This window comes from Haliotis asinina, chromosome 9, assembly GCF_037392515.1.
Source record: "Haliotis asinina isolate JCU_RB_2024 chromosome 9, JCU_Hal_asi_v2, whole genome shotgun sequence".
Taxonomy (NCBI): Eukaryota; Metazoa; Mollusca; class Gastropoda; order Lepetellida; family Haliotidae; genus Haliotis; species Haliotis asinina.
Genome location: NC_090288.1, coordinates 1,463,846 through 1,477,070, shown reverse-complemented (window position 1 = coordinate 1,477,070; position 13,225 = coordinate 1,463,846). Strand labels below are relative to the sequence as shown.

Below are 13,225 nucleotides of genomic sequence, written 5' to 3'. Positions count from 1 at the left end.
TGAGGCTGGTATAAGACCTTTGCAAGTACCTGTCCTTACACACAAACATTGGCAACAATGCAGAAAGTGTTGTCGCCAACATCTCCCATGGCCATTGCAAAGGTGCAAAGTGATATCTTCAGTGATGAGTTACGTTACGTGCTGCAATGTCCCGAATGAAGAGCATCTGTATATCGACGTCATAAGGAATGTTGGACAGATTAGGTGGTGGAGGTGTCATGGTTTGGGCTATCACCTCATATAGTGGCAGGAGAGATCTCATTCAGGTCCAGGGCAATTTGACAGCTCGACTTTACCGTGATGTCCTTCCTTTCATGAACCGCCAGAACATCATTTTTCAGCATGATAACGCTTGGACGCATACAGCAAGAATAACCAGGGATTTCCTTGCCTAAAACAATGTTCAGGTTCTTGATTGGCCCTCAGGATCACTGGATTTTGACCCTATCGAACATTTGTGGGACGAATTGGATCGTCGTGTGCGACAGCCTGACCCTCAGCCACAGACATTACTTGCTGTGTTCATGGAGTTGATGGACGAGTACCAACTCATTCTCAGGCACTTCATTCGGAATCTGGGACACCGATGCCAAGCAACCATTGATGCTAATGGTGGCCACACAAGATACTGACTGCTCTTCGATTATGACCTTGGAACACTTTTCATTTGTGATGTACAGTTTCTTGCCCTGTATTACTGAACATTAAGTGTATAAATTGATAACGATTTTTAGCTGTACATTTCTTTTTTGAGTAGTATATTACTGAGATCCTGAGATTGAGATGTGAGTCAATGTAGATGTGACCATGTGGGTAGTGAGTGTGACTGTTATGTGCAAACTGATATAGAGCTGTCAGCCATGAGTGCCTGCCTCTCCTTGACACAAGCATTATTTTAGCTTGCGTTCGTCAGGTGCTCCTGCTAGTGGAATTAGTTCTTGGGACCAGTGCATGCATTCAGCTGAACTGTCTAGACTCTGAACCTCTATATATTGATACAAAGATGTACTGTTCGGGAATATTGGCAGTCACCTTAATGGAGATAGAAGACTAAGTCCCTGCTTCCATTCTTGTTGGTATGTATCTCCTGACTGGAGACCTGCCTTGGAACATACACTGACATACACACAGACACACACAGATACATGCACATACATGCAGGTACACAGATACATACGCAGACATACATGCAGACACACACAGATACATGCACAGACATACATGCAGACACACACAGATACATGCACAGACATACATGCAGACACACACAGATACATGCACAGACATACATGCAGACACACATAGATACATGCACAGACATACATGCAGACACACACAGATACCTGCACAGACATACATGCAGACACACACAGATACATGCACAGACATATATGCAGACACACACAGATACATGCACAGACATACATGCAGACACACACAGATACATGCAGACATATATGCAGACACACACATATACATGCACAGACATACATGCAGACACACACAGATATATGCACAGACATACAGGCAGACACACAGATACATGCACAGACATACAGGCAGACACACACAGATACATGCACAGACATACATGCAGACACACACAGATACATGCACAGACATACAGGCAGACACACAGATACATGCACAGACATACATGCAGACACACAGATACATGCACAGACATACAGGCAGACACACACAGATACATGCACAGACATACATGCAGACACACACAGATACATGCACAGACATACAGGCAGACACACATAGATACATGCACAGACATACATGCAGACACACACAGATACCTGCACATACATGCAGACACACACACAGATACCTGCACAGACATATATGCAGACACACACAGATACATGCACAGACATACATGCAGACACACACAGATACATGCACAGACATATATGCAGACACACACATATACATGCACAGACATACATGCAGACACACACAGATACCTGCACATACATGCAGACACACACACAGATACCTGCACAGACATATATGCAGACACACACAGATACATGCACAGACATACAGGCAGACACACACAGATACATGCACAGACATACAGGCAGACACACATAGATACACACAGATACGTGCTGTGTGGTGAGACCAGATGCAGTTCCACTGTATGCTGTCTGTGGAGAGACTAGATGCAGTTCGACTGTATGCTGTCTGGTGAGACTAGATGCAGTTCCACTGTATGTTGTCTGTGGTGAGACTAGATGCAGTTCTACTGTGTGCTGTCTGTGCTGAGAGTATATGCAGTTCTACTGTATGTTCTCTGTGGCGAGGAGAAGGTCTTGTACAACTGGGGTATCAGTCTGTCTCATCTGTGTCTGCGTCAGAGGAATGGTGTTGGATGTGATCAGTTGGCGACGACGTGCTCCGCTGTCACTGTATCAGATAGCCAATATCAGCTGGCCTCCATGATGGAGTAGGTACAGCCATTCAGCAGGGGACACGATGTCACAAACATTGATTCTGTAAGTGTATTACGGGTGAGGTTTATTGACTGGAGTGATGACATGGGACCGATGACAAGATACTAGCATTGTTAAGGAGAGGGCTGGATTATACTACTATGACACCAACACTGTTACACCAGTTATTTCATAGATTGATTAGGTTCAGCATTCAGAGGTCGATAGTATGAGCATTCTCCTGTCACCATAGTAATACTTTATACAAATGCATGATCAGGTCTGTGTTTATCTTTCTGAATGTGTATTTATATGCCTCTTGTTCCTGCAGCAGTGTTTATGAAAATGAGTATCACTTCTTGGAAATTATACATTATGACACTTAAAGAGAGGCATTGATACTGAATTCGAAAAGTGGTGTGAAATGTGACTCTCCATTCCACATTGTGATGAATGTTACTTGGAAGCCCAGATATCACTGTTCTACACTAGGGCTGCACTGTATTACCGCAGTACAGGTGTATCACAATGTACTTTTTAAACACTATGTATTGCAATATTTATCTGAGAACTGGTACATTGGGGAAAAGCATATATGAAGTTTTTGTGATAATCATTATGGTTTCAATAAGAATCTACACATGTTTATTCACAACAGATGTTTTCATGGGTTATACAATGCCAAAACTGCATCTTGTAATTCTATAAATTGAATAAATAGGAAAATACTAAAAATTGATTACTATACAACCTAATTTTGAGATTACTATCATCAGACTCATAACATATTTGTTTCGTGACATAAATGTAGGAATTAGGATTGACATGCACAGTGGGTTCCACTCAGTGTCAAACACTTAAGGTCCCAATATATCGCAGTATGTTTTACAGTTCTGACACCTATATGGCAATATACTGCAGTACAAGTTTGTTACCAATACACAGCCCTATTCTACAGTTTGGATCTGTTTTCAATGTGTGAAATCCTTTATTTGTAAACTAGAACAGTTTTGAATGATCACCAAAATTTTGTCCCTTCCTCTCTTTGCTCTTTAACTCTCTGATACTTTGTCAGTATTCTTCCTAAGATGTGTATAAAATGCTTATTTGTAAATATCAGGGAGTGATTATTTTAAGTTATATGACTTTTCTCTAATCCCTTTTACATTTGTGAATAAGATATTTTTAAATAAAAGAAATATTGAATAATAACTTCATAAGGGGCAAAGTGACACAGAACAGATTAACATTCTGATATAATGTTATCTTACATTCAGCATAATGTTAGCTGAAATTCCAACAAACATCGGCCCTGCTCACCCAGCCAGCATGTAGACATATTGGAACTCTCATCTTCAGTCATGCTGTGATGTCACAGTGGAGAGATGTACATGATTTCCTTTTGTTTATAGTGTAATAATATACATAAAAATGAAATGATTTTCCATAACTATTGAATAATACAAGACGCACAAAAGATTTATTGTGTTGTGTGGGCTCAGCATGCCAGTTTTTACAGTGACTGTGTGACGGAGCAGCCTTGTTACACACGTGTGGTCATTGGAGCCCTGTAGCACAGATTATTGTATTCCTACTTAAAATACCTGTACTTACACAGTCAGTGGTCATGTATGTGTTCAAGTTAATACTTACCAACATGTGTGGAGTCTGAGTTCGGGTTTATGTCACATGGACATTGTTCCAGCCATATGGTGGTGAGGTAAGTCTGTATTCATTGACATGTAAGTGCAAAATAAAAATGTGTTTCATTTTAAAAAAATATATATATTCATTACATTATCATTTGAAAACAGAAAAGACCACCAGCATGTAAAATGAATGCTCGTTTATGAACACCCAGGACAATTAGTTGTGAACATTCAGAAACTCAAATGAACATGTATATGTTATTTAGTCTTAGGAATGATTTCTCAATAGCTGTCAGTGAAAATAATGTTTTGGCTCAGTCTTAGTATTTGGTGCTACATCCATCCTGATCAACCCTCCTTGCCAAACCAGTTCATGAAACCAGTAGTGAGGAACACATTCTTTGTGTACCCTTATTGCAAGTGTAAATTGACAGCTTTGACTTTGGGAGTTTGATCACTGATTTTTTATGCTGGCAATTAGGTGTCTGACTTTGAGGGTGTGCCAGATGGTACTTGACTCAATAAAGGTTCTAGAATCTCTACTTAACGGGGACAGTGTAATCCTAAATATAAACATATGTTACGTTCACTTATTCCTGATTAGAGTTTGGTTCCTTGTTTTAAACAAAATGTTTTGCCAGTGGTGCTTCCTCAACATCTTCAGGGTATACTGTCATTCCGATAAATCTCCACTTGCCCTGGATGTATACCTACTCTTCGGTCTGATAACTTAAATTACCTCCCTTTGCTGACTCTGCATTCTCACAGTATCCAATCAGCTAAGCCACCGTTACAACCGAGCTAGCCAGTGTCAACAAAGATAGCGGTTGCAGCTGCAAAGGTTTGTTTGTTTGTGACTCAGATTTTGGGAAAATCATGCAGACATATTGTCAGGTCTGAAACTCTTCCAGAGTTCCTCTGCATGATTTATGTTGCCAAGATTAAACGGTTAGATAATTTGAACAGCAAAAGTGAGTTGTGATTGGTACGCTCAAGTTCCCAGTGTAGACACCTGATTGGATAAAAAGCCAGCAAAAGAAGGCCATAGATGCATCCAGGGTATAGTGGAGATATTTCGGAACGTATGCCCTGGAGATATCAAGGATGTCCTTGGTGGTGGATGGGTAGTTTCTACTGGTTGTGGATTTCACAGGATGGGGCTGTAAAACCACCTCATTCCGGACTCTGGATTAAATAGTAGTATTAGCTGAACCAACCTTCACAACATAATACACTTGATTCAGAAAAAATATGTAGTTTTAACCCTATAATTGTTTTGGATACAGACAGCATAATGAACAGTATTGTGACAATTGTAATCTCCCTATTTCTGGTTCATTTTGCACAACAATAACTGCATCGTATATTTTGTATTCATACCATATTATTTTCCTTAATTTGTCAATGTTGACACCTCATTGACAGTGTTTCGTCACTGATATGGATATGGTCAGTGTGTAAGGTCACGGGATTAAAGTTTACCGCTTCCATTGTTGGCTTTGTCTGGTGATGTCATGGTGAATGCTTCTAATGCTCTGAACACAACACAAAAACAGTGTTCACATGAAAGTCAAATGTACCAATGATGTCATGTCTTGAGATGACACCTCATCAACTCCGTATAGTTTCCATGACATGAGTAGGGTGTTTAGATTGTTACTGTTATTGCCTTTAGGACGTTTTCTTGTAAGATGTTGGATTTATTTTGTTGTATGAAGTCCAAGTTTACTTTCACTGTATATTGCCTCTAAAGTGTCAGGTAATGGGCTGATGTATGGGACTGTGTATTAAAGTGGTTTAAAATGAACAGGTTGAATATATCTCTATGACTAATGTTTAAATACATTTGTTAGAAAGTTTACATGAATGTCATTTATTTTTGGATCCAAATGCTGGAATCATTGGTTTGAAAGAGCATTGAATGTAGTTTCTCAAGAGTTGAATCAGCTACAATTACTTCAGCTAAAGTAGAATACAGCTGCACAAAGGTAGGTCCTAAATGAGATCAAGGGAAAATGTGTCTTAACATCCCTCTTATGCATCAAAATCTGGAGGGTTCGCTCTGAGGGATTGAATTTCTGTTGAACACCAAGTTATGTATTTGGTTTAGACTGAAAAACTAGTGTTTTTAACAAGTCGGTCCATGAACTTGTATTTTAGAAACTGAGTGCAGTCTCAAAGTAGGTCCATAATTTTGTGTTAGTTTGTAAAACTGGTTCCACTCTTTGTCCCGTTCTTGAGACTTAGGCAATTTTTTCATCCAGTCTGTGAGACTGGGTCCAGCCTTCCTGATTATTACTTAGTGATGGCTGCTGTATTAGGCATTATGGCAACAGTATCACTACTCATCTCGTGCCATGATATTGCCGGAATATTTCTAAAAGCAGCATGAAACTAAACTCACTCACTCAAAACTCATTTCATATTTTGATTCACAAATTTTTGTTGATTTCATTTCATTTCTGAATTATTTTACTCTGTTTGCAGTTCATGTGTCAAAGTACTTTGTATGCAGAATCTCATGTGTCTACATGACTGGAGTTATGCTGATGTCCTGGGTTTGAATCCCCACATGGGTATATTGTGTGAGGCACATGTCTGGTGTCCCCTGATTTGATATTGCGGGAATATTTCTAAAAGTGGCATAAATCAATACTTACTCACTTACATGTCATGAATATTGGATAACAAATATGAGGATTGGATTATGAGTACAATAACAATACGTGGGTGGATGTGTTGAACAATGCAATAGAGTAAGCTATAGCATAACAAATGTTTGGTACCTGCTTAGACAGTCTTAAACTATCACAACAAAGGCCAGTGCCCACCATACTATCAAACTATGTACATAACAAGAGTGTTGACTATCATAAGACTTACTTTGCCTGACTTGTGAATATTCTGTTTTGCTTTTCTTGCTTTGATAAATAATACAAAATTCATGCAACTGTTTTTGTTTGACCGATCCATGTTGACCATGTCATACAGGTTGGCTTGTATCATCATTTACAGAGCCTTTTGTATCATACTTTCTGCATGTTTGTGGTGAACACTTACATCTTGTACTATATCTCACAATAAACAGTTCAGGATCTGTAGGCTGTTTTTTCCACTTTTCAGTTTAAGCATGTGTGGAATCTAAGCCAGTTACAAACTATTTTCCCTAAGAGTTACAGTTCATATGGGAGGAATGTTGCAAGCTGGTGTAAGCTGATACAGCTACCATTAGGATGTGTTTTGTAATAGTATTGGTTCAGGAATCCATCATCTTGTACTATGCTTTGATCCATTTGATAGGCATTGAACATAAGTAATCATTCTTGTCAAATATTGTTTCACAGTAGCTTGCCTCCATCACTATCTTCAACCAGATCTTGCTTTGAGACATGCGCAAATGTAATGGATTAGTTTTTCATCACAAATTTGGCAGCAATTGACATGTTGCAGTTGCAAGAAGAGGAAATGGCTGGCTACCGTATTTAACCCAAACAGGAATCAGGAAGCAGCTGAATCATGGGTGGATGTCACTGGGTATGTATTTTAATGTTTACAACCTTGGAGTTAGAGCAGAGGGCGAGAACCCATAGTTGTCATGACAACCAGGTGATGATGACGTGGGACCTGGCTGTGGATGCACATCATTTCGTAAATGCCTTTTGTTCATCACACTATTGACCACTGGTCAGCATGACCGTGAATGTTTTGATGATGTATCATTACAGAATGACATCGTAGCAACAAGTTGCTCACCAGCTCACTGACATTCTTTCTGAATTACTGCCTCATTCACTCAATCTCTCTGGCTGGTTGAATAGCCAGCTGATTCACGCTCACTCACTCACTCACTCCCTCACTCGCTCACTGATGATATACACCACGTATCAGCGCATTAAGCACATACAGTAAGACCAGCACAGGGCCACAAACAGCACAGTTTTAAGAATCCATCAATAACTGTGAAATACGGGGATATAAATTTTCCAAGCCTTTTCTTTAGAGAGCTGACTCAGCATGTTTTCTGCCATGTAGCAGCTGTATTGTGGAGTCTGAGCAATATGGAGGAAGGCTGTTGGCACCGGGATGCACCAACAGCCTTTGGGGACTCCTCAGCGGTTCTCTCACTGGGGATGTTTTCTGCATTCTTGGATCTCTTGGCACCAATATGTATGGACAGCTGGAAATTAGATTCAAATGTCAATGAAGAATTTTATTGATATCACTTGTATTTAAGACTTGGGCATGCCAGGAGATAGTGTTTTATCACATATGTCCTCTTAAATATGTTACACTTGGTATATAAACTTGTTGCCTCTTTTATCTCAGAAATATATAATCAATATTTTGATTGCATCATACTGTGTGTGTTATTCACAAAAATAGAGTAACACTTTAGGCACTTAGTATATTTTCAGCCTCTGTTACCTGATGGTTTTTGAGATCAGTAAGAAAGTTTAAAATCAATATGCAGTGTGTTTTCTTGTCAAGTGTGGCATCTTGTTTCAGTAACACTTGTGGTGGTTGTATCAATCTTGTCAGGATGCTTGATGTGAAACACATATAATTTGATGAGAAATAATATATATCCTAAATTGTTTTTACATCAGCGCTGTTGGTTCTGGATGTAAAACTGACATTCAGGGAAGTTTTTTTCTGGATCAAGTGCATGAGAGTGGGGCCCCCATGGACAAGAAATGTTTCCTGGAATTTAAAGTGTACATGTTTTCGCTGTTATATTCTCACTGTGTTGTTGTAAGCCATTCCTCTGCTGCTGACAACTATGGAAGCCAGTCTTGTTCATGCAGCTAAATCTAAGTATTACTTTCAATTTTCTGCTGAGAATGTTTAAAAAATAGTTTCAAATTCACAAAAAATGCAGTGGCCTGAATGTGGGAGGTCTATGACTGAGGAGCCGTAGGTCAGTGTCATGTCAACTCCTGACAATTGTATGCGCTAATTTCATCATGGTATTCCTATGTCATGACATGTCATGTTTGATTTGTGTTATGATGCAAGCAAGGTCACTGTGCCCTGGGCGTGTAAAGTGGGTTTGGATTGATTTTGTGAGCTGAGCTCCCTGTGAGAAATGTGCGGAGATTGGTTGCCATATCTGTAATATTAAAGGTCCATGGTTGGAGTTTCTACTACAAAATTTGTGTTTCAGGGTCTGTTTATATATTGATACTGATTGTTCAGGATAATGTAGGAGATGTGATGTTAGGAAACTCAGATCAGAATGTATATTTCTATGTACAATGATGATATTCGTTTTCTGCTGTCTCAATCGTAGCGTCTGCTGAAGGTGCTATACTCCAGACAAGGTTTTGTCCGTTACATGTATTTTAGGCAGGGGTCTTCAGGGTGTATTCACAACTTGCTCATCCCATAAAGTTTAAGTGCTGGAAAAAGTGTATGACTTAAGACTGAGCAGGTGCTTGTTTTGGAGCTCCAGTAGGTCGACCGACAGTGTTGCTGTTTTGGAGCAGGTATGTGTGTAAGTGTAGTCTTGGCAAGATGACTGGGAAGCTCCAGTAGGTTGACCGACAGTGTTGCTGTTTATCACCCTAATTATGACATTCCTGTGGAGAAGAGAGATTACAGTGAATGAGGAGAGAGATAACAATTCCTTGGTTAATTGATAGGAGTGTCTTTGTCTCTACACTTGGTGGAGGAATGTTCTCACTGTACTTGCTGTCTCCACAGCAGCCATCACCTCAGTGTACAAGCACTATAGCATCTTGCAGGTGAAAGGATGTTTTAGAAAAGTGCATGTTGTAGGTATAATGAGTTTTTAAGGAAAAGCATGTTGCTGTGTAAGGAGTTTTCATTGAAGAACATGTTGCAGGTGTAAGGTGTGAATCTAGACGTGTTGCAGGTGTATTTTTTAAAGGAGAGCATGTTGCAGGTATAAGCTGCAAACATAGAGAACATATTGCAGGTGTAAGGTGTGAATGTAGACAGCATGTTGCAAGTGTAAGGTGCGAATGTAGAGAACATATTGCAGGTGTAAGCTGCAAATGTAGAGAACATGTTGCAGGTGCTAGGTGTGAATGTAGAAAACATATTGCAGGTGTAATAAGGTAGTAAAGAGGTGTTGGTCACCATATCAGTCAGCATTTGTAACAAACTACATATTAAGCTTTTATCCCTTGAGATTGCTGTACCAAGGTAATGACAGGTAATAACATTTCATCTATTGCCAGAGTTAAGAAGACCATTGGATGTGTTGTCAGGTACATGCTGATGTAGGACAGGGAGAGGGGGGCGGTCAGCCCAGCTCTAATTCCCAGATTACACAAATCGATACTGTTGTCCTCCTGGGTGAGAAAGAGATCAGAGGCAGATTATACACTATGTGTTTTAGAAAATCAGCTTTAGATCCATTGTGGCCACAAATTAAAGGTAATCTCTGGATATTTCCGTTTCCATGGAAACTACATGGCGGGTAAACATGGAAAAGGGGCTTTTGAGGATGGTGGGTGGAGAGGTGGGGATCAGGGAGGATGATCTGGCTACAGTGTTGACAGAGAAATCAGATACCTATTTAGTACACTACTCCCAAGATTTTCCGGAGGGGATGTTGGTCCGAGAGGCCCTGAGAAGCTACAATACAATATATTACATCATATTGACCATGCCTTGTTTTATAGATTAAGTTAAACCGTGGTCTTGTGTTGTAACACTTGCCTAGAAGGAACACTGATGTCTGGCAGCAGTAGCAGGTAACATGACAGATACATCACTAATTCTTCATGGCAGTAGAACCTGTCTCCAGCAACTTTTGCTTGTGAAGATCTTGGCTAGACCTTTTCTTTAGCACCCTTTCTTGTAGTGCAGATTTGGGCCTCCTTTCAAGAAGCAAGCTTTACTAAGGTTATATTTGGCTCACTTTCTTTATCATTTTGCTAAGTGACTTTCCTTTGTGAAAGGAGACACTGTTCTCAAACTCGTCTTCAGCAACCCTTGCTAGTCATGACGATCTGGGTTAGAACCCTTGTTTGTTGGAAGAGGTACCTTTAAGATGGGCTTGTTGACTTGGTCAAAGCATGTTGTTGTATCCATATGTGTCGTATCGAGGCAAGTAGTGTCAGTCTGTGGTGTCAACCACTGTTTGTCGATTCTGATACATTGATTTGTTAATGTCCACTGATAACACTTCTGCCACAAACATTTCCCAAGTGAACTGGATGTATGAAATCCTGTTTGTCTGAAGGTTTTCGTTACTCATGGAAATCAGCCATCACCTTCTTCACCCACTTGGACCTGATAATGTTGCACCCTCAGAATACCTGTAGGTTCTCCATATGCATTGTATCAAATTTCACTCACTCACTCACCCACCCACCCACCCACTCACTCACTCACTCACTCACTCACTCACTCACTCACTCATTTAGGGATATGTCTGTTCATCCCTGTAGCAATGTTCTGTTGATGAGGTGTACCACATCTTCATGCCTGAACCATGGCAGATTTCCTGATCAATACAGTTCCATAACAGAGTAACTACTTGAGCCTCCTGACAACCTCTCAACAAACAGTGTGTGCCAGTAAACGACTTTATTCGCACGTTTGTATCAAGTTTTATTTGCCAAGTCATTTAAACAGAGCATGGGTAGATCGTCTTCAATGTCTTCCCTTGTGTGAGTGCATGTTTGAGATTTGTAAGCTGACTAAACCTTGGTAACTGTCGTAGGTTGACATTTCCACAACGCCTGTTGAACCCAGTGAGAGGATCACACGGATGGTGTAAGAAGGATATTGTGTAACAGGAACCTGTCTGTTAGCCAAATGTGAGGGGGTCAGGCTTGGGATCATGATAGGGTGGGGATGGGATCGTGACTGGCATTGTCCTTGGAGCAAGCCTGGTCTAGGGGGAAGGGGAGGGAGGAATTCCAGCTTGGCAGATGATGATTACACAATGCACACCGAGCTGTTCATGAACCAGGGTTAAATACAAGACAATGGAGGATACTTCCCTGTAATCCTCATTTGTATTTTGGTATACATGTAGCATGTTTCTGTATTTTGTCATTTGTCTCACTGCATGTAAGTACCTTATTCTCCACATTATACATCCTTCTAGAGTACTGTCGCATTTCACAAACAGTTTGACATTTAGTCCGTGCAGTCTGCTAGGGTGGGATAGTACTATGGCTCTGAGACTATCCTGAATTGGTATAATTTGTTCTCATGTTATTCTTCCCAAATAACTTGACATAACAGACGTTCTGAAAAATAGACCAAGATGAATTTATTAAGTTCCTTATTTCAGAGAAAACCAGCAGTGATACGTTGATGTATTATTCATGTTATTAGGAGAATGTGGATGGATATACAACAGAAATCGATTCTCTATTTCACTGGCGGTTTACTTATTCTAAATTATTCATTCAGATATTGAACATATATTCAGATATATTATTAACTGTTAATAGTACTACATACTATAGCTGTATGTATTATTGAGCATGTTTAACATGGAGACAGAACCCAGTCTTGGCCAGAGTGGAGAAGTTGGTGCACATGTATATTTGATGGTGTGGTGACAGAACCTGTCTAGATCGCAACACGTTTCTTATTCCTTTCGATTCACACCTGATTACCTCATGGCTCAAGTTCGCTCATGCCTTTAGCAACACTCTATGAGTTTTCTGAGGGTAATTTTCTGCCTGACGTGTTTGTTAGACAGTTGTTCTTCGGGTGTCATGTTTTGATGCTTCAGACAGTTGAGTATTGATCCAAGGGAATGGTGTTTAAGTGAATCAAGTCACTTGGGAGTGGACTTGGACAAGTTGTGTGCAAGGTTTCTGACCGCTTGTCAGCACCTTCTGTAGCTCGAGAACAACAGTCACAGCTCAGTGGAACGTAGAAACCAGTTTGGAACATGATTCTTGAAACAAGTCTTTAGCTCACCTGCGCTAGAGACCTGGTGATCTAGGCCTACATTTTCGAAACTCTCTTAGTGCTAAGAAAGGCTTAAGGCAATGTTAATGTATGGGACTTACGACTATCTTAGCGCTAAGACAGCTTTGAAAATCTATACCCTTGTCTGTAAACTGTCACCTGCCAACTTGTGGGTACATTGTGTAGGGTGTCCCTCATCCTGGAATATTGCTCAATATA

At 40.2% G+C, this 13,225-nt stretch overlaps 1 protein-coding gene across 1 annotated transcript in view; it reads right to left on the bottom strand.

Annotated features, from left to right (window-relative positions):
* Positions 1-5,570: 5,570 nt before the first annotated feature.
* The window catches only part of LOC137296488 (proteoglycan 4-like), a 46,126-nt gene continuing 38,471 nt past the window's right edge, over positions 5,571-13,225 (bottom strand). The window contains exons 3-4 of the mRNA XM_067828277.1: positions 8,179-8,276; positions 5,571-5,634 (exon numbers count right to left, since the gene is read on the bottom strand). Coding sequence (XP_067684378.1) covers positions 5,571-5,634; positions 8,179-8,276 — 162 coding nt within the window. The remainder of the gene's footprint in view (positions 5,635-8,178; positions 8,277-13,225) is intronic.